This window comes from Ranitomeya imitator, chromosome 1 (genome assembly GCF_032444005.1).
Source record: "Ranitomeya imitator isolate aRanImi1 chromosome 1, aRanImi1.pri, whole genome shotgun sequence".
NCBI lineage: Eukaryota > Metazoa > Chordata > Amphibia > Anura > Dendrobatidae > Ranitomeya > Ranitomeya imitator.
Genome location: NC_091282.1, coordinates 710276367 through 710298290, shown reverse-complemented (window position 1 = coordinate 710298290; position 21924 = coordinate 710276367). Strand labels below are relative to the sequence as shown.

General features: G+C 45.5%; 1 protein-coding gene across 4 annotated transcripts in view; it reads right to left on the bottom strand.

Annotated features, from left to right (window-relative positions):
* RALGAPA1 (Ral GTPase activating protein catalytic subunit alpha 1) overlaps positions 1-21924 on the bottom strand; it is a 314621-nt gene that overhangs the window by 193837 nt on the left and 98860 nt on the right. For 2 of the 4 annotated variants that reach the window (XM_069732024.1, XM_069732032.1), the window contains exons 17-20: positions 11369-12658; positions 5400-5521; positions 5090-5312; positions 4837-5010 (exon numbers count right to left, since the gene is read on the bottom strand). In XM_069732024.1, coding sequence (XP_069588125.1) covers positions 4837-5010; positions 5090-5312; positions 5400-5521; positions 11369-12658 — 1809 coding nt within the window. The remainder of the gene's footprint in view (positions 1-4836; positions 5011-5089; positions 5313-5399; positions 5522-11368; positions 12659-21924) is intronic. The other 2 variants (XM_069732041.1, XM_069732049.1) reach the window with 2 other exon arrangements.

The window sequence follows — 21924 nt, the reverse complement described above, 5'->3', positions numbered from 1 at the left end:
AGCACCGCCGAACTCTCTGGGTCTCCCCGCAGCCGGTAAGCCCCACTTGGAGCCGATCAGCGGCGGCTATACAGGATTTTAGTATGTACAGCAGCGGGAGCTCTCTGCCGCACGTCCGCTCACATGGACACTCAGGCCACGCCCCACCTGTCCATGTATTACCTGGAGGGGTCACACATTTGCATTGATCCTGTATAATGTTATATTTCACCCACTATGGATTATATCATACATGTAATGCTCCAATTCATCACTGTACATTTATTATTATTCATGAACACCATTTGTGGAAGATGATAAAACTTCATCCTGCTTTGCTTCATGCATTGTCATGAAGGTACCTTTTTATTTATTTTTTTAACTAGAAGATGCACTTTTTTTAGCAAAAAAAAAAAAAACTCTAGCCAAAAAAATGTGTGCTTCTTATAGTCCGGAGGTAGCTTCCTGTGATGGAGGAGAAAGCTGACACCACATCCTTCCTGATCACTGAGAGAACTGCTCTCCTCCTGCCCCACACTGATGTATATGACCGCTGCAGAGCAGGAGAGAAAGGTACTGGGAATGAACGAAGGCTGCAGAAGCTGAGCAGCGGAAGGATCTTGCAACCGAGTAGCTCAATGTGATCAGTCACATGCCTGGAAGAAACTGCAATATATGGTAATATATACTGTGTGTGTATATACGCAGCAGAGGTGTGTGTATATAAAGTGTGCATGTAGCAGATCTGTGTGTCTCTATGTGCATATGTAGAAGAGCTGTGTATGTCTAGATTTGTCTATATAGCAGAGCTGTGTGTGTCTCTATGGGCATATGTAGCAGCGCTATGTGTCTATACGTGTATATGTAGTAGAGCTGGGTGTGTCTATAGGATATGTGGTGGAGCTGTGTGTCTATACTTGCATATGTAGTAGAGCTGGGTGTGTCTATATGATATGTAGCAGAGCTGTGTGTCTATATTTGCCTATGTAGCAGAATTGTTTGTTTATAAGTGAATGTAGTAGAGCTGTGTCTACACATGCATATGTAGCAGAGCTGTGTGTCTATATGTGCATCTAGAAGTGCTGAGTTGTTTGTATAACACTGCCGAGAGACACAATAGATTTATAACCTCCCTTTTCTACCCTAGTACATTACACATAGTGATAATGACCCCTCCACTTTACACCACCAGGGAGGTTTTAATTGATAGGAAAAATGTTTTTCGTATTTTCTGCTGCCTAAACCTGGGGGAGGGGCGTCTTATGGTAAGACGCGTCCTATAGTCCAAAAAAGAGGCATTTTTGTGTACTCACCGTAAAATCCTTTTCTCCAAGCCAATCATTGGGGGACACAGACCGTGGGTGTTATGCTGCTTGCCACTAGGAGGACACTAAGTGATACAAAGAAAGTTAGCTCCTCCCTGCAGTATACACCCTCCTGCTGGCTCTCAGCTAACCAGTTCGGTGGAAAAGCAATAGGAGATCAGTAACAACATATGAGCTTACAGCATGTCATATCATATATGAGAGTATAGCATATCAGATTATAAAAACAAGAATAAGCTAATACCAGGGTGGGAGCTGTGTCCCCCAATGATTGGCTCGGAGAAAAGGATTTTACATTGAATACACAAAAATCCCTCTTTCTCCTTCGCCTCATTGGGGGACACAGACCGTGGGACGTACCAAAGCAGTCCCTGGGTGGGGACAACATCAGATCAGGCCCTGTGTAACCGCTACTTACAAGTGCGCCACCACGGCCTGCAGAGTCCGCCTGCCCAGACTCCCATCTGTGGAAGTGTGGGAATTATAGTGCTTCAAGAATGCATGCGGACTGGACGAATCCGCAAGCTTGCAGGCGTGTCTTGTCAACGCCTGGTGCCTAGAACCCACGATAGACAGGGAGATAGGCTGACATCTAACACGGAAGGACTCCTGGATGGTGAAAGGAATACACCAGGCTAAATGGCCGATGAAAACGGCTAAACCCTTCCTGTAAACGTCAGGAAGCCTTCCTCTTACCGTCAGGAAGCCCAAGATACAGTGTCCAACCTTCGGAAGGACGCCGTCCTCGAGACGTACCTACTCAGAGCACTCGCTTCGTCCGGAAAATGGGGAACTCATTCCATTTTGTGGACTGGTGCTGAAAGAGATGAGGGAAGAACTATGCCCTCATAACAGTGGTAATACAATACCACCTTGGTAACAAGGGACGGGGATGGCCTGAGGACAACCTTGCCTTGAAAGAAATAAGGGAAAAAAGTCTGAAAGGACCCGTTCGCACCGAAGACTCGTCAGGATGAGGATATCGCAGAGAAAAAAAGGGGCGACCTTCCCTAATAGTAAGGTCTGTCCGGATCAAAAAAGGAGTCTACTGTAATACTTCTAGGACCATTAAGATCCCAATGATCTAACGGTATGCGATAGGGAAGATAGGGAAGAACTACATGTGAAAACTTCCTGCGAGAAAGTCCCTACTTGCAGATTTGTTGCAGAAAGGCGGAAAGCTACCAGCTCCAGAAGCAAAAAAACTGATGTGGTCAGTGCGGATTTCCGAGGATCACTGGGGGCCATTTCTGGTTCTGAAAAGTTCTGGAAACTGGTACCACAGAAGAACCAGAGCATGCAGTGCAATGGCTCTTGGATCTCGAGGCCGAACCACGAACTCGAGTACACAGACGATCAGTCTGGACGCCATCCGAACTACAACTGGGGAGCTCCAGTGAAGGCAGGTCTGATGGAAGACTTCCGGGTGAAGTTCCCACTCACTTAAGGCAGAACCCTGACGGCTGAATATGTTCGCCGCCCAGAGTTAGGCCATGTGCACACGTTCATTATTTTTCGCGTTTTTTCCTTATAAAAACGTGATAAAAATGCGAAAAAAACACTTACATATGCCTCCTATTATTTAAAGTGTATTCCGCATTTCTTGTGCAAATGTTGCTTTTTTTTCGCGAAAAAAATCGCATTGTGGAAAAAAAAGCAACATGTTCATTAAATTTGCGGAATTGCGGGGATTCCACACACCTAGAAATGCATTGATCTGCTTACTTTCCGCATGGGGCTGTGCACACCATGCGGGAAGTAAGCAGATTATGTGCGGTTGGTACCCAGGGTGGAGGAGAGGAGACTCTCCTCCACGGACTGGGCACCATATAATTGGTAAAAAAAAAGAATTAAAATAAAAAATAGTGATATACTCATCCTCTGATGGCCCCGGAGTCTTCCCGCCTCTCATCGGTGCATGCTGCGGCTTCCTTTCCTATAGATGCTCTGTGTGAAGGACCTGCGATGACGTCGCCGACTTGTGATTGGTCGCGTGACCGCTCACGTGACCGCGACGTCATCGAAGGTCCTGCACACACACACCATCTATAGGAACGGACGCCGCTGAGGAGATCGGCTGTTTCCAGGTAAGTATAACCATTTTTTTTATTATTTTTAAACATTCTATCTTTTACTATAGATGCTGCTTAGGCAGCATCTATAGTAAAAAGTTGGTCACACTTGTCAAACACTATGTTTGACAAGTGTGACCAACCTGTCAGTCAGTTTTCCAAGCGATGCTACAGATCGCTTGGAAAACTTTAGCATTCTGCAAGCTAATTTCGCTTGCAAAATGCTAAAAAAAACGCGAAAACACAGTGAAAAAACGCAAAAAAAAATAAAATAAAAAAAATGCTGATTTCTTGCAGAAAATTTCCGGTTTTCTTCAGGAAATTTATGCAAGAAATCCTGACAACCCTTCCACTGCTGGTTGGGGCTGTAGGAACGTACGATCCTTTGTTAGTCTCCCGCTCAAAAGATTTGATTGACTAGCTGTACTGTCTTCAGGAAAGGGTTACTGGTGTGCATCAAAGTAGTTAAGGTCTCCAGCCAGGAGAGAATTGCTCTAGCAATCCATACGGCGGCTAGGGAGGGTAGAGGGCTGGACCCGAAGCCGCAAAATGGAACGAACCAGATTTGCTATCTGATAGACCGTGGCATTTTTAATTGATGACACATTGGGCAGGGATACTGGTAGGTAAACCACAGGAGATTGTACCCGGCTAATCTGCCAAGTGGCAGAATGCGCGCCTGCATCCAGCAGGTCATATCCGGCCAGCGGCACCTCTCCCCAGGGACCAGGACCGCACCTTCCCACACAGGCAGCGTGAGGAAGGAAACTACTCACCACCACCGAGCAGAGATGCAGCCTCTATTGCGAGGGAATAAGCTCAATCGATCCTCCCTTTGCCGGGGGATGGAGAGTCTCTGTCCATCTTCATATGTGCCTGCCGCAGGGGACTTACGGCTGTGCCTGCCGCAGGGGGCTTACGGCTACTGTGGGGACTACATGACGCCAACGGGTAAGGGCTTAATTGCGGAGGAGACCGGGAGATGCACATAAGAGGTATACTCTATGTGCTCGCCATCTTAAAGGGGGGAGATGGGGACCATATAGGAACCGTCGCCCTAGCGTAGATTAGGCGTGCCCCAGTCGTCGCAGGAAAGGTACGGGGAGGTATACTCGCCATGCTTGCCTGTTGATGGATCGGGGGAGAGCGCACTCTAGAAAGGAATCCGTCGCCCCCTCCACTCCATTAATTAATTGTTGGGATCTGAAAACAGACCCAAGTGCCTCCTACAGACACTAAGCAAGAACTGGTTAGCTGAGATCCAGCAGGAGGGTGTATACTGCAGGGGAGGAGCTAACTTTCTTTGTATTACTTAGTGTCCTCCTAGTTGCAGCAGCATACACCCACGGTCTGTGTCCCCCAATGAGGCGAAGGAGAAATGCGGTAATACAGAAAGTCCAAAAATTGTGTAATGAGAGATAAAAAGCTGCGAATTACTTCTAACGGCACTGTATGAATACCTGCGGTGACCAGCACGTCTGCACACAAGGGCTGCTGGCTAAGACTGCTGGTTTCAGAGTCAATATGGAGAGTAGTCAGGCTTACAACCTCTGGTTCTTCTGTGCTTAGCTGTACAGATACGGAATCTGTCTCTGTGGTGGGAACTGCTGAATCGCTGCCAAATGGGAATCCAGCTAAAAGATATGGAAAAACTATGATCTGGTTGTAGTCCTTGTCATCGCCTTTATTACACAGCTTTTCTTTTTTATCTACCTTCTACTTCAAATTTCCTCCCATCGTACTGAAAGGCATTGAAAGAGTCTGAGTGGCTGTCTGAGCTTTGGAGGTCGCTGCTGGCGGCACTCGCCGGGGAGGTCCACTCGGATGGGACCCCTGGATCATCGGCCGGACGCATTTGGCCATGTTTATTTAGTGGGTCAGGCAAGTCCTTAGGAACCTCGAGGCTGCCGGGACTGCTACCTCTTCTTGTCAAATTCTGAAAAACAATAAAAAGAAAAAAGTAATTATACAATTGTTGAAATTAGACTCTTTATAAGCATGAGAAACCAGATTTGATTCTTACGGGAACCGCGCCCGACCTCAGCCTTTCAGCTATGAACTCATCCATTAGATCTGGGATATTGGAGCTGGAGTTGATCTCGCTGTTCAGGGCACTTATCTGTGGAGCTAAGTCTTCTTTGGTGGCTACAAGGTAAACAAGAAAAAGAATGAAATCATGTATTTTGTGCATTACACTCAGCCCTAGTGCAAAACCAAGCAGGGATGTATTGGGGCAGGTAAGGGGAATAGGCGGATTAGAGGTGCGGCATGCGAGTAAGGAGGGGGTTTCGCTACGTGGCAGAGCGGATAGTGTGTTTGGGATTAGTCGTTTCTGAAACGCTTTGCAGGTTTCAGCAGGAAGCAGTTAGTGGAAACTGGGTGGAATTGTAAAAGCAAGGTCATTCCTAGAAGCAGAGCCGGCAGCTTACAGGAAGAGGAAAGGACCACTTCAAATAAAAGAAACGTCTGCCCAATGGGCTCATCTTTTCCTGGATTTCCAAATAGATCCTCTATAGGAAATGAGAACAACCCAAAGTTCTACATCAGTTCTACAAAGAAAACCATATAGCTGGTCAGCTATTTCTGGAGGCCATTCTTGTCGGGACAAGATACTGCATTGGTTGAGTCAACTTCATGGGTCTAGAGGTCAGGAAAGACACGGTGCATGGTTAGCCAAACCGATAAAGACAGCTGCTGGACCTTTTGTTGAACATAGTTTATTCGGTCAGAGAAGGACTTCACCCTCTCTCTAACAAGAGTTGTGGGAATGCAATCACATGGACCATGTCCTCTATCTGACAAGAAGCTCATCTTGTGTCTATATACATTACTTACAAAACTAGTCAAGTCAGAGAATATCAACCATAATATGGAGAGACAGAGCTAGAGAGACAGAGAAAGAGAGACACAGACAGAGTGGTATAGAGTTAGCAAAAGAGAAAAAAATAACAAGGAAAAATAAGAAAGGACAGTGAAGAAAAGAAAAAATAAAGGAAAGAGATGAAAGAAAAGAAATAAATAAAAAAGTAAAGAAAGGAAGTGAAGACGCATTATAAAAATAGAACTATAAAGAAAGAAGGGATCGAGAAAGGGAGATGTCAAAAAGAAAAACAAGGAAAAATAACAAGGAAAGATAGCCAAGAAGAGAAAAGAAAGAAAAAAAAAAGGTAAAGAGGAAGAAAAAGAAATAATAAAGGGAATGAAAAAAGGAAAAAATAGGGAAGGGAGCAAAGAAGAGAAAAGTAAGAAGGGAAAGAAAAGGAAGGAAATGAAGGAAAGAAACAAAAAGGAAGGAGGGAAAAAAAAAAAAGGAAGAAAAAAGTAAAGGAAGGAAAAATGAAAAGGAAGGATAAATGGAAAGGAAGGAAAGAAAGGAACATATAAAAGAAAAGAGAAATGCAGAGAAAGAGAACAAAATGGAAGAAAATTTGAAAAAAATAGATGAAAACAAGAGGAAAAAGGATAATGAGGGGGGATCAGAGAGAAAAAGAAACAAAAAAAGCAATTTAGAGGATAACCGTGAAAGAAGTGTTCCAGGAAGTAAGAAAGAAAGTGCAAAAAAAATAAAGCAAAATGAAAAAGAACAGCATAAATAAAAAGAGAAAAAAGTGGGAGAATGAAAGAGAAATGGAAAAATAGAAAGGAAGGGAGAAAGAGAGATTGCTAGAGTACCAGAGTAAAAAAAAGCAGGAACAGAATGATAGAAACTAAAAAAAGGCAAAAAAAGAGAGAATGGCGAGAGGGAAAGAAATAAAAAACAAACAAATAAACCCCAGAACTGTGAACTTGCATCTTTCCCGTTGTTTCCAGTTCTCTAAATGCAGCAGCAATGCAAACAATATGCTGACACTATTCTGCTCCCATAAAGCCGGCGGAGGCAAGTGTAGGTCAGTGTGGTCCCCCGATGCTGGCCTTTGTGTAGTAGACCCCAGAGCCTCAGGTGATAGAAATTATTTCCTATTAATTAGTTGATTATAACGTATCATTTTTTTGCTGTTTATAAATAACATGAAATAAATTGTGGCCTTTTCATAATGATCTGCACGTGATATTCTGATTGTACCACCAGTGAACTGTGCGGTCGTCCTCCTCTCTGCCATCCTAAGGCTCAGGATAAGGACCTCCAAGCAGGGGGCTGTGATTAGCGAGGGGAGGAGATAAGGACCTGGTGGATGGGTCGGTAGGTCTTACTGATAATATTATATGGATCACTGCATTATATACAACTAAAAAAAAAACCTTGATATTTTGAGGCAACAGATCTCCTTAGGGCTCATGAGGTGAGCAGATAATCGATCATTGTGTCTAGCGGAGAGCACACCTTCCCAATAATTGTTGTGTACCAGTGCACATGGGCAGATTTTCCTAAAAATGAGCCGAGCTTAGCATAGCTATGTGAGAACCGGCCCAAGTGATTTCTAGACCATGATCTACCTATAATAAACTATTTTTCTCCCAGATACCAGCATTCCCACAGAGACACACAAAGCCGATGCACGCAAGACACTGGTGCCAGCCATGTTACATGGCATGCCGCTTCAATACCGACAACATGTGGTAGTGACAAGGGTGAGGATGGCAATGTGACATCAGTGAAAAGGTCTTGGCAACTGACTCCTCATCATATGTAATACTGCGACGTCTGCCCGCAACCGTTTCGTAAGTCCTGGATATGACGCCAGAAGCTGCAGGTAGGGGTCATATGTGCCTATGAGACTATACAAGTGATGTCACGAGACTCTTGGGCAGACCGCGTATTGCAGTATGGACCCTACAATGATGAGGCTGTATTACCAGGAGAGGACAACCCGCAGTATTAGGAACTGGATTAAAAGTGAAATGGTGGAGTCAAAGAAAATGGAACTGCTGAATGGTAATGTAGTTTACGGTACGTGAGGTAGGAGCATGGCCACTTCTGGAGAGGTTATACAATGACGAGGTCAGTGAGCCTTATTTTTAGCCTGTATATAGTACATATTCACCAACATAATTGTCTGGTAACATTGGCAAAAGATAAAGAGGACCGATTTTTTGTCACTTGCCATAGGCTTCGATGCATGTTGCAAACGTCATGCGATTTGTCATAACTTGGCTGTTTAATCTTACAGCAAAAATAAAGTTAAGCAACAGTAAGACATACAAGTGTTTATGACTTTTCTGAGAATTGCTGCCGAGCGACAAATGTCACAGTGTAGCCTTAGCCTAAATGTTAAGGCCCATTTAAATGGGCTGATGATAGGGAAATTTGCATTACTAGGCCGCCCAGGAATGACCAAAACTCTCATTCAACGGGTGCGCTGATTTTTAAAATCATTGTTCTTGGCAGCATATGTGCTGCCGATAAGATGCTTGGCGTACAGAACAATCATACAGAAGGGTCATTATTCGGTCTAAATAGGCAATTAAACAACTGTCAATTGGCATGCATGTAGCCGATTGGCGGTCGTTCACCAGTGCAGTGTGGCCCTAACACTTGCTAGCTGATTAACCTGACATAGAAAAAAGCTTGACACGATCTCCCTATGTGAAGCACGAATTACAAACACTACACAAGCACAAACACACAGCAACAAAGTAGTCATTGGCACGGTCACATTGGAGCCATTTTACAGGTATATGTAGATGTGATCTATAGAAAACGTTGTAAAAACGTTACTTATCATTTCTGCTCCGGAGTATGACCTGTATAACCGCTCACAGTCACATTCCCAAGCCTTATGGTTGGCACTGGAAACCGACCAAGTCAGTTGTCAGTGGACTATTGCCAATAGATTTGGACGAATAGCAAGAATCCAATGACATAGGCAGAGAGTCTGCAAGAATGCTTGTTAGATGATTTCAGCTCTGCAGCCTGCAGAATTGTAAACGCAGCTCTAATCTCTAATACAGGTTATATCTGGAGATCAGTAGAAGACAAGTAATGTAATGGATCACAAACTCTCATGTAAAGTAACTCTACAAGCTGTACAACTGTAAAATTGTGCTCAGTGGTCACACATGTTAAAGGGATGGTCTCATCTTAGTAAGGGTGTAACGTTACTTAATGAATGACCACTAAGGGTCCGACATGTGGGACCCCCAAATGAGAGAAAAGCGGTGCTGCTTCAACAAAGCATCTCCATAGTTTTTCCTTTCATCCTGTGTCCAATCAAATGGGCCAGATGCAGCTCCCAGGGGACTGGGAACATGGAAAAGACCCCTCTGTTCTCAGGAACGGTGGAGATCCCATAGGTTGGACACCCTACAATCATTAAGAGGATTTTCCTCTTATAGAAAACTTTTTGGCATAAGCTTTGGAAATAATAAAAAAAAAAAAAGTTTGTTAGAGTATTACTTACCCTCCCTGGGTCCAGCACAGGCACTCGGCTGCCACCTAGGTCTTTGTTGTTTATCAGCAGCACTGACATCATGTCAACAGCGCTGCAGTCAATCAGTATGCTCAGGTGCTTGTGCCATCTACATGGGCAGAGCCTCTGATATCTGTGATTAGCTGCAGTGCTGTCAACATGAAGTCAGACATGCAGGCAAACCTCAGGGGTAGCAGCAGAGGCTCAGTGCTGGACCCAGGGAGGACAAGTTATACTTAAAGAAATTTTTCTTAATACTAACAAAGCTTATACCCCAAAGTTTTCTGAAATGGGACAATTGTTTAAGTGACAACATATCCTGGTATTACGCCTACTAAGATGGGAGCATGCCTCCTCGTGTGACTGCGATACCTGTTCACGTATCACCATTCCAGTTCAATATGAATTAAAAAAAGAATTTTTAAATTCCTTCAGCCACTGATTGGGGATAAAAAAAACGGGCTAATTTAGGGGTTTAATGGACTCCAGCAAATATCTATTTTTTTAATTTTTACAATGTCTTTTTTTATAAATTATTTTAAACAGAATCTGTCAGCAGGTCTACTGCCCCAAACTGTTTATCTGGTCATGTTGCTCACTGATGGATGTCATGCATCCTTTATTTAATGCTCCCTGGCTGAAAAAAATTTGCTATTTTAATTCAAATGCAAAATAAGCTGAAGTGCTCTGGGGGTGATCAGAGCACTTCCTATGTAGTTGGCTCTATTGCCTGCCTAGCGCCACCTTCTTCTGCTTGACTGACACACCAATGCCTGCATAGTTAAAATGGTGAGCTGTCAGTAAAGTAGAGGAAAGTGGGACTTTAAATAGAGCCAGGCTTGGGAAGTGCTCTGATCATGCCCAGAGCACTCAAGCATCATTTGCATATGGGTTAAAACAGCAATTTCTTTGGGTCAGAGAGTGACAGATTGCATAATTAAAAGGTCTGGATGGCATTAACTTTCAGAGAGCGCCATGACCTTATATACAATTTGGGGTGAAGGATTGTGCTGAAAGACTTCCCTTGAAGCGAAACACTTTTGCAAATTTTTATTTTTTTTTATTAAATGGTTTTAATATTTTCTACCGTGTAGAATACAAAGGGCTCAAAACTTTAGTTAAAAAAAGAAAGAAAAAAGTTTTTAATAAAAAGAAAATGAAACCTTTTGCTGAAGCCAGAATACCCCTTTTATGGCCCTGAAGTCAGTGGGACATTGCTGCTTCGTACCATTACTGGTGATACCTGGACAGGCTGAGATTGGCAAGTACCCAAATAAAGAGATTCCCCAGTGATCCATGTCTCCGGTGGTGGTTACAAGACACATAAAACGAGACATCTGCATGACAAGACACTTATTAGAAGTGATCCCCGACTACCAAGTAGCCGAGAGGGGGATTAGTACAGAAAGCAGAGTTGCTGAAAAAGGTAGGGGGGTACAACACTTCACAGGTTATATCAGCCACAGGGGGAGACACATGCAAAGATCCCAGAGAGGGTGTCAACGAGGCATGGGTGAGGTATAAGCGGCAAGTCATCCCCAAAAAAGAAGCTCCAGATTGCTGGCAGCTGGGTTTTTCGTCTGCAATACAAAGCCAAACGGGTGTTGCACCTTTGGGAACACGTCCCGGGGCTGGAGGATCTCACCTGCTGCCTTCCTTCCAAAATAGCCCATTACATGACCGTACAGGTCCCTCAGTGGAGCCTCGGCTGCCGTCCTTTGCTGCTTCTGCAGGGACACACTGGCCTTGGGTTTTGAGAGAGCATGAACAACAGATTTATAGACGCCTCCTAAAGACGCATGAGAAGAGGCTCTCTCTTGACTGCTAGACCGTGGTCGGGTGCGGCTGGGTTCCTTGTGTGAGGGAGGGTAGGGGAGATCATGTTGGTCGATACCCGTTGGGCTAACTCCTGATGCTAGTCTTACCGCACCCATGGCAGCGTATGCCGTAGGCTTCCCGGTGTCTACGCAGGATGAGTTTGGACTCAGGCCGCTTAACTTCCGCAGCCTGGCTTTCCAATGGGCATCCTTGTTCTCCATAGAATTGTAGAAAAGCACAGCCTCGGTGGAAGGACGGAAAGAGACCTGCACTGTGTTCCGTTTCCGGCGAATCGCTTTGGCCTTGTGCGTCACAGACTCACACAAGTTCTTTATGTTGGCCCCATGTTCGCCTCCTAATGACTGAGGAGGCGGAGAAGTTTGCAGTTCTGGAACCTCATCGTCCTCCGCTGCAGCTTGCCTAAACAGACCTCTCCTCCGGTCACCTTGATCCAAGACAGACCTACTTTCAGTTACCTTTCCGTCAGCCTGTATCCTCACATGAACATCCCTTGACCTACCGGGTACCTTGAGCCCCCCTGATCTCCTAGTCACATGCTCTTCTAACCCCGCACTACTGTCCACCTGGGGCCCCTCGGATAATACGGTTTGACCCTCTCCTTTACCGCACAGCTCGGACAGGTCAAGGTGTTCAGTTTTATGGTCCACACTAGTAGTCCTGACCTTGCTTTTTTCCATCCCATCGCCTTGCGTGATTTGCTCTTTTAAAAGACCCCGTAAGCAAGGCAAAATGTCTCGTCCCTCTAAGTCCTCGTACCAGCCCTGCTCAATCTCTGCATCTGTCAGTTCAGCTGAGTCAGTCAGCTGGCAAAGGTGATCGTATATACTGCCATCCGCCTGCGTTAGGGATGCCTCCTGACAGTGTGTGTTAGCACAAGGGGGGTCCAGAGTCGGAGGGGACGAATGCTCTGCACCTGGCACTGCACCTTTCACTCTCTCAGCTGCAATGGGCCCCAAGATGTCAGATGTGCTGCTGCTGCGAGGCAAGGCTGGCGTCTCCTCGGTGGCACTTCCAAATGTCTCCGTAGGTGTCTCTTCACTCTGAGAATAATGCCTTACTCGAGGGACGCGTGGATGGACGGGTGCATCCTCCATTTCTGTCAGACAAAAGAAAAATTGAACATTGTAAGCAATTTTTACATGTACAGCCAAGTTTAACTATTTAAAGGGGTTGTTGATCACTTTTTTTTACTTAAATGCATGTAATTGGGACTAAAAATAACGTCTGCAATAGGGCTTCATTATAAATTTTGCACCGCTTACTTTTTACAGCCACTGTATTGCACGTTGCAAAAAATGAGCCAAATGAAAATCTATCAGTGAGCCATGACAGCCTGATGGGAGTTTGTAATTCCTTTATATGTCTTTTTTTTTAGCTCCTTGGAGCTGATTTATGATCACGGATCACATCTATGTTCAACGTGCAAGAGCGGGTAAAAGCTAAACGTTGCAAGATTTTTAGTGAAGAACAATTGCAAAAATTATTTTTTAACACCAAATACATGCATTTAAGTAACAAACAAAAAATAAGTTACCAATGCAAGGACAACCCCTTTAACAAACCCCTTTTCCTGAACTTATGTAGAAAGAAGTCAAAAAGTTGGTGTGATAAAAGAATTGGGGTTAGGTAAAAAAAAAAAAAACAGGAAAACAAACAACTTTGACTTCTTTATACACAGGCCGTCAGTACAAACCAAGTCCTGAATTGGGGGTCATCTAGAAGATGGGGGGGTCAATAATCAGGACTGGGGGAGCAGAACGTTAGTATGCAGGATGTTAGATAAGATGTCAGCATGCAATGGGAGAGAACACAACACTTCCGATATTTACATTGGTGATAATAGTTTTCGGACCATTCAGGATCAGACACCCAGTGTGTTATCAATGCAAGGGATCCATAATGGCTTTATATAAAAATATATCCCCAGCAGAAAAGTCTGTTCAACCCACCCTGCAGGCAGCAACAAAAGATGTAAAACTATATTCTTTTTTATATACATTGTTATTTAATCTTTTTCTATCTCCTCACTGCGTATTTTAGGCTATTTTCTTTTATGGGTCAGCCACCTTTGCTATGCTACCAGCTCCAGTCTTTAGATGAGTTTTACAGAAGCCACATAAACATCAGGCAATTACCTATTGATTTCTATGGGAGAGAGTTGTGGGCATGCTCTGTGTCCTGTGCAGACGTCACTAAGCAGAGAGGGAAGGAGGATGGATGTCTCAATCATTTGTTATAAGTGTTGTGATCCTGTATGCTATCAGTCTACAACTTGATAATGGAGAAATACCCTTAGTATTGCTGTGACTGCTGAGAAATTATATCTATGGGAAGTGTCAACTTATCATTAGGCTCAGTGGACAGTGGCAGAAATCCTGATTCCAGCACTATGTCACTTACAGGGCTGTGAGTTGCCATTTAAAAAAATAAAATCAGTGTTTTATCAGCAATACATTATCACTGTAGGAACAGGTGTCTTGTGCCTCCTAGCCAACTGCCTTGTATAACTCCACCCCCACCACTGATTGGCAGCTTTCTGCCTATGCCCAGTGTACAGAGAAAGCAGCCAAACAGTGGTGTGATCAGGGTTATACAGAGCTCAGCATTCTGAGCAATGCTAGATCTGCAGCAGAAAACAGGAATTTTATTAACAGCATGCAGCCCAGCAACAAGCGACACATCCCTGGAATCATGGTCTCAGCCCCTATAACATGCTGCTCTTAGATTACATAGCAAATACGGTGACAGATTAGTGTTAACATAAATAATACAAGCAAATTCATACTCTTGGACTTTTATTGGCAACTAATGGGAAATGTTTGGTGACTGCTACTAATTAAGAAAAGCAGTAGTAGATTCACTACTAGATACTACTAGATTCACTACTAGATCATTTAGATTGTGAGCCCCATCGGGACAGCGATGATGTGTGAAAAACTGTAAAGCGCTGCGGAATATGTTAGCGCTATATAAAAACAAAAAATAAAGATCATTATTATTCACTACATTTGGAGAAAAAGTAAACAATGATTTTTTTCTTGTTCAAATGCTTAAAAAGTTGTTCTCCGCTACTATGAAAGTTAATCTTAAGTGCCAAAGGAAGTATAAAAAAAAGCACACATCCCTGGATTGGCGCCGATCCTCCACACGCCATACTGTGCGCTCCCTGCTGGTCCACAGGCATTAGCATTCTGTGGAGGTTGTTATATCACTGAGCAGTCAATCAGCAGCTAATGATCGACTGCAGCCTTCACATTCTGTCCATGCACAAAGAGACTGGCTGCAGCGGTAACATGATGCCCCACCTCTGAATATTGATGTCTGTGAACCTGTAAGACACAGTATTGTAGTAGTGGCAAGCACAGATCCAAGAGGAGAGTACATTTTCCTTTTAATAGGCCCATTAAGTTTAGCTTTTACAGTAGTGGAGTACCCCTTTAAATAGCTAGTTTTAACTTCCACTGTCCTAGGCCTAAATAGCCAATGGCGCAGCAGGTGTAGAGTCTTGTCTGCCAGGAGCACCGCAATGTCCAGGTTGCCAATTTTTTGTTTTAGCGGAAGCATCAATCATCACCCCTGGACTGTGTTTAAGAGGGTTAAAGGGGTTGCCCAGTCTTAAATTACAAGTCTGCAGTCATTCTATGTGAGTCATGTGACTGCAAGCATGTGATATGCATATGCCCGGCCACATACCAACTAGACTTTTCCCAGCCTCACTCAATGCACTTGTATTGAGTGAGGCTGGGCACGTCTAGTCGGAATGTGGCTGAAAGCATGTGATGTGAGGATTCACAAGTCTTCAGTCACGTAAACGTTAATGAACAGTGTTCTGAGTGCCCCCTGGGCCAACTCTTCAGGCTCATTGAGTGTTAGGATGACACATGCACTTGAAGGAAAATCTTTCTGAAGTTATACAAACTCTAGAAAAGCATAAAAATAAATCACAGCAAAAGTGTAATGAAGCCATTCTGTAACATGAAGGGAGACAGACATTGTGCTCAAAACGCAACAGCTAGAAAAAAAAAGTAAGCAAGTCCAGGTCATAAAAACAGAGTCAATATGGCAAGTTAGTGCAGAAACAGCATTGTCAATAGTGCGGATCAGACATTCTCAAAAGAGGCTGCGTACGACAAGTCACATTTGTCATCACCTGTCGACAAAATATTAACCCAGGTAAGCTTTCATTATGGGAATCAGTGACTCAGGTGTATGCGGTTTTATGGATTTTCTTTAGAAACTCAGTGGTTTGCTATTTCCCAGGTATTCACCTTGGAAATATACATAGATATTTTTTTTCAGGCTAAACCTAGAAAGGAAAGCTAAAAGTAAGTAGGAGATGAACCTGTTCACAGTCGGTTAAGCCCATATACACATTAGATAACTATTCGCTGAACTCTCATTTGGCTGACAGTCACGACTTTGAGAATGTCTGACATCCGCGAGTAAAGAGCATGCACAGAGGGAAGGAGCGTGTCGAGGTCACCCTTCTCTTTCAGACACAGTGCAGTGCTCGGTTCTTTTCTGTGTGATTACGGGGGACTGCACACATTGGGAAGGGGGTGCAGACAGAGGTGCCACTACCTGACAGCTCATCGGAAAGCAGAGTGAGCACAATATCAGGCAGAAGGGGTTTGGAAGGATGGATCAGGACAGGTGCACTTTTAGCGCTGCGGATAGAGGCTGATGGCAGGGCACTGTCACCAATGGATCGGCTCCTCATGGCTTTAAAAAAGAAGACAGAAAAGACAGGAGAGATGGGGGGAGAAGAGGGACCGGAGGAGAGGAAAGAGAAGTGACTGATGAGAGTGCAGCAAAACCACAAGAAGCAGGCAAAAAGTGAAAATATGAACAAGGAAAAACTCTTATTACATTGTGCGCTGATATGGAGAAGCTCGGACTAGTACAGGCGGCGTCACAAAGCAGAAACCAGGACATGGCAGACAGGGAGAAGGGCAGACACAGAGACATATACCATACACAGTAAAATCACATTGAAGCATGGAAACATGGAAAGCAGGTGAGGTCCTAGTGGAGATAGATATTTTCTGAGTTCTCACACCCCGACTGATTTACCCTTCCAAGTCATACCCACAGAAGATATAGAATCAGATCCCCAATGTGAGGACCCCAAAGAGAGGCAACCCAAAAAGGGGGGTCTCCAGACTCCTGTGTGTATGGCTTGGGGTGGTCAGAATTCCCGGGCAAGTATCAGCATCTCCTGCTCTGGATGACCAGACCCATCACTGTATGACATAGACCAGGATTTTATCTGCACGGCATCATACATAACAACAAATATAGCCAACTGACATGGTAACAATAATAATCTCAGAAATCTGTACCATTACTCAGAAAAAGACCTAAAGACCTATCATCAAAATACATATTGGCAACGAAGAAATAGATAATACACGGTCAAACACAGTATCATATAAGAATACAAACTTTATTAATATATATTAAAAACAAGTGCATGAAGGTGATACAAAAATTGCGCCACAGCGAAAACGCCGCAACAAAACACCAGAGGCGCGTGCACAGGAATGCCAGTCCTCAATACATAATATAGATAATATTCAAAGGTATAATCCAAAAGACAGAATAGAATATACAAAAAAAAAACCTAAGAAAATAAACAAAACAAACTAAATATAACAATGTATGACATTTTCACTATAGAGTGGGAACCGAACTGATGGCAGAAATGCACTAAGAGTTCTCAAAGACTTGACGCAGAGGCACACCTGATATATTATCAGTGTACCATATTAACCTCCATATTAAGTATAGAACCACTATCGCACAGAGTCTCAGTGAAATACGCCGCCATCGATCTCTAGTATACACACATAAATGCACTGCCACAGAAAAGTACCCACCGCAAGAGGACTGGAACTCCCGTGGACGCGCCTCCGCCCCAACGCGCGTTTCGGTAATAAACCTTCGTCAGGGGGCCCCCTTGTCTTGGTGGAAAATGAGGAATGGAGTTCGGCAGGATAGAGCCACCAACCTGGAGACCCATCTGATCGACGTTACCGCCACCAGAAAAGCTACCTTCCAAGAAAGCAAGGTTAGCGGATATATCCTGCAGCGGTTCGAAAGGAGCCTCCTGAAGAACACCTAGGACCACATTAAGATTTCATGATTCCAAAGGCATTTTATAGGGAGGTACCATGTGGGCCACTCCCTGAATGAAGGTCTTCACCTGCAATCTGGTCGCTATCCTGCGTTGGAATAGGACAGATAAGGCAGAAATCTCGCATTTCAAGGAACGAAGTGCTAGACCTGACTTGAGACCAGTCTGGAGAAATTCCAAAATGGAAGGGATTGAAAACACAAGGGGGGAACGTCCATGGTACTTGCACCATGAGAAAAAAAGTCTTCCAAACACAATGATAAATGCGCATTGACACGGGATTCCGAGCGCTAATCATGGTGGAAACCAACTGTTGGGAAAAACCGGCTTGGGCTAGAACTCAAGATTCAACGGCCAAGCCGTTATAGACAGAGCCTCTGAGTTCTGGCGGTAAATCGGGCCCTGGGAAAGCAGGTCGGGACGATTTGGCAACCTTCAGGGAACGGTGGCGAAGAGTTTTACCAGTTCCTCGTACCACGCTCGCCGGGGCCAATCTGGCACGACCAGAATCACTGGGATCCCCTCCGCTCTTCCTGATGACCCTCGGAAGTAATGGAAGCGGGGGAAACACATAAGGAAGGCAAAACTGATGCCACAGGAGAACCAGTGCTTCCAACCCAATGGCTACCGGATCGCAAGAGGGGGCTATGAACTGTGGAACCTGTGCATTTAGTCTTTAGGCCATCAGATCGACATCCGGCGTCCCCCAGCGATGGCAAATCTGCTGAAAAACTTCCGGATGAAGAGAACATTCTCCCGAGGCGAGACCCTGACGGCTGAAAAAATCTGCCGCCCCATTTTCTACTTCCGGGATGTGGACTGCTGAGATGAGTGAGTGATTCCTCTCGGCCCATCGGAGAATGTGACTTACTTCGAGCATCGCAAGCTTGCTGCGGGTGCCCCCCTGAGGGTTGATGTACGCCACAGCCATGGCGTTGTCCGATTGAATCCGGATGGGGCGTCCTGCCAGATGAAACCACCGAAGGGCTAACCTGATTGCTCGTATTTCCAAGAGATTGATTGAGAGACACGTCCCTGGGCTGTGTGATGACGGAAGACCGCTCCCCAACATGGGAGCCTGGATTCGGTGGTCACCACCAGCCATTGTACTGGGAGAAAAGATTTTCCCTGATCCAAAGATCTCACCGTTCACCAGCTGAGGGGCTGTCAGACCCACTGAGACAGCCGGACCCGACGGTCCAGAGAGAACAGGTTCCTGTCCCAGGCTGTCAGAAGCGCATGTTGCAGGTGAGGGAGGTGTTGCTGGGCGAATGGAACCACCTCCATTGCCGTGACCATCTTGCCTAGCACTGTCATCCCGAACCAAAAGGAGTGAGGGACAGATCGGGAGAGCCTTCAGGGCTCCTTGTTGTAATGCCACGACTTTTTCTGGAGGAAGGATCTCCAACCCCCGGGAAGTGTCTGGGATGATGCCTAAGAAGGGTCCCCACGGAGCTGGTATCGGCGACGATTTGTCTAAGTTGATCATCCAGCCCAGGAGAGAAAGAGTATCCGCCGTGATGCTTACGCAGTCTGCTCAGGTCTGAAATGATGTGCATTTGATTAATAGGTCGTCTAGGTATGGTAGCATATCCTGGGGGCGCTAGGCAAGGCCAAAGGGCAAAGCCGTGAACTGGAAGTGTTCGGCGTGAATTGCGAAACGTAGGAATCTTTGGTGAGGTGGAAAAATCAGGATATGGAGATAAGCATCCCGGATGTCTATGGATGCGAGAAACTCCCCCCTTCTGCACTGAGGTGATGACCAAGCGGAGGGACTCCATTCGGAAGTGACGAACTCTGACGAATTTGTTTAACAGTTTTATATCCAGTATTGGGCACACTGTTCCGTCCTTTTTTGGAACCAAAAACAGGTTGGAGTAAAACCCTTTGAACCTTTCGTCTTGGGGAACCGAGATGATGACTCTGTTTTTGCGGAGTGCGTCTATGGCTTGGAAGAAAGCGGTAGTCTGCGATTCTGTTTTGGGGGAACAAGACAGGAAAAAACGTGTGGGCGGGGAAGAAGAGAACTCTATCTTGTATCCGGAAGACACCAAGTCCCTTGCCCACCTGTCGTGAACGACCGACAGCCAGGCCTGAAGGAACAAAAGCAGAAGGCCGCCTACTTTGCTGGTGTCAGCCGGATACCGGAAAGAGTCATTGCGCAGAGAATCAGTGGGATCTGGATCCGTTTGATCTAGATTGTTTTGGCCTGCTTTTCCATGAGGGATTGGATCTATATGAGACCTTGGAGCCCCCGTCTTTATGTGGAGGATGCCCCGAGCCGGAAGAAGCGGATGTAGAGGGCCAGCTCGTGTTGCCGCGAAAAGTCCAGAATCGGGTATGCTGTTGACTCCAATAAGGCCGGCTTGGCTTTCGCTGGGGAAGGAATTTATTTTTCCCTCTAGTAGCATCAGAGATAAGTTGATCTAGTTTCTCTCCAAATAGGCGACCGCTCTGGTAAGGAAGAGAGTTTAGGGACTTTTTTGAAGCGGATTCCGCGCACCACTCTCTGAGCCATAATGCCCTCCTGATGGTGATGGCATTTGCGGCTGCCAACGCAGCACCATTGGCTGCGTCTAGTGAAGCGTTTATCACGTAATCGCCAGCCCGGGAAATCTGATTAGCTAGACTCGCTGTCTCAGGAGGGAGGTTACTTTCTTGAATGGATTTGGAAAGATCCTCTGCCCAAGCAGCCATAGCTTGAGCCACCAATGTTGCAGCAAAGGATGGAGAAAGTGCAAAGCCTGAGGCTTCAAAGACTGACCGAGCAAGATTTTCAATCTGACGGTCAATGGGATTTTTCATCGATGAGCCATCAGATAGGGATAAGAGAGTTTTTGAGGTGCGATATGGGAGGATCTACTGACGTGGACTCTATCCAGCTCCTCCTTAGATCAGGAGCAAAGGGATATCTTGTTTCAAGGGGCTTCTGCCCAGTGAAACGTTTGTCCGGCCGATTCGTGGCGCCTGTGGTTCCATCCGTTGATCCTCCTGCCCTGGTGTTGGTTGAGGGGGAGTTGGAGTATGTGGTGGAGAAGATTTTGGATTCTCGTGTTTCGAGACGGAAACTCCAGTACCTGGTCAAGTGGAAGGGTTATGGTCAGGAAGATAATTCCTGGGTTTTTGCCTCTGATGTTCATGCTGCCGATCTGGTTCGTGCCTTTCATTTGGCTCATCCTGGTCTCCCTGGGGGCTCTGGTGAGGGTTTGGTGACCCCTCCTCAAGGGGGGGGTACTGTTGTGAATTCTGTTGTCGGGCTCCCTCCTGTGGTCATGAATGGTACTTCGGCTGGTTCTGTCCATGGACTTCCTCTGGTGGGTGTTTCTGAGTTTCCTCCCACAGGTGACGAGGTTAATTCGTTAGCTGCTGCTCTATTTAACTCCACTTAGATCTTTGCTCCATGCCACCTGTCAATGTTCCAGTATTGGTCTAGTTCACTCCTGGATCGTTCTTGTGACCTGTCTTCCCAGCAGAAGCTAAGTTCCAGCTTGTATTTCTTTGGTTTGCTATTTTTCTGTCCAGCTTGCTATTTTTTGTTGTTGTCTTGCTTGCTGGAAGCTCTGGGACGCAGAGGGAGCGCCTCCGCACCGTGAGTCGGTGCGGAGGGTCTTTTTGCGCCCTCTGCGTGGTCTTTTTGTAGGTTTTGTGCTGACCGCAAAGTAACCTTTCCTATCCTCGGTCTGTTCAGTAAGTCGGGCCTCACTTTGCTAAATCTATTTCATCTCTGTGTTTGTATTTTCATCTTTACTCACAGTCATTATATGTGGGTGGCTGCCTTTTCCTTTGGGGAATTTCTCTGAGGCAAGGTAGGCTTTATTTTTCTATCTTCAGGACTAGCTAGTTCCTTAGGCTGTGCCGAGTTGCATAGGGAGCGTTAGGCGCAATCCACTGCTATTTCTAGTGTGTTTGATAGGATTAGGGATTGCGGTCAGCAGAGTTCCCACGTCCCAGAGCTCGTCCTTTATTATCGGTAACTATCAGGTCGTTCCGTGTGCTCTTAACCACCGGGTCCATTGTTGTCCTGACCACCAGGTCACAACAGGTATCTACCGTCTCCTGATACTCCCGCGAGTCCGGGTCTATAGAGACATCCGACTCGTATTCTGAGTCGTGTTTGCTGCGAACCTCTTCAGAGGAGGAGCGGAACTGGGACTCACGGACCCGGAAGCACGAGAGTGCGCGGGGGACGTGGTATGGGTCCGCTTCCAAGAATCTTGTGCGGACCT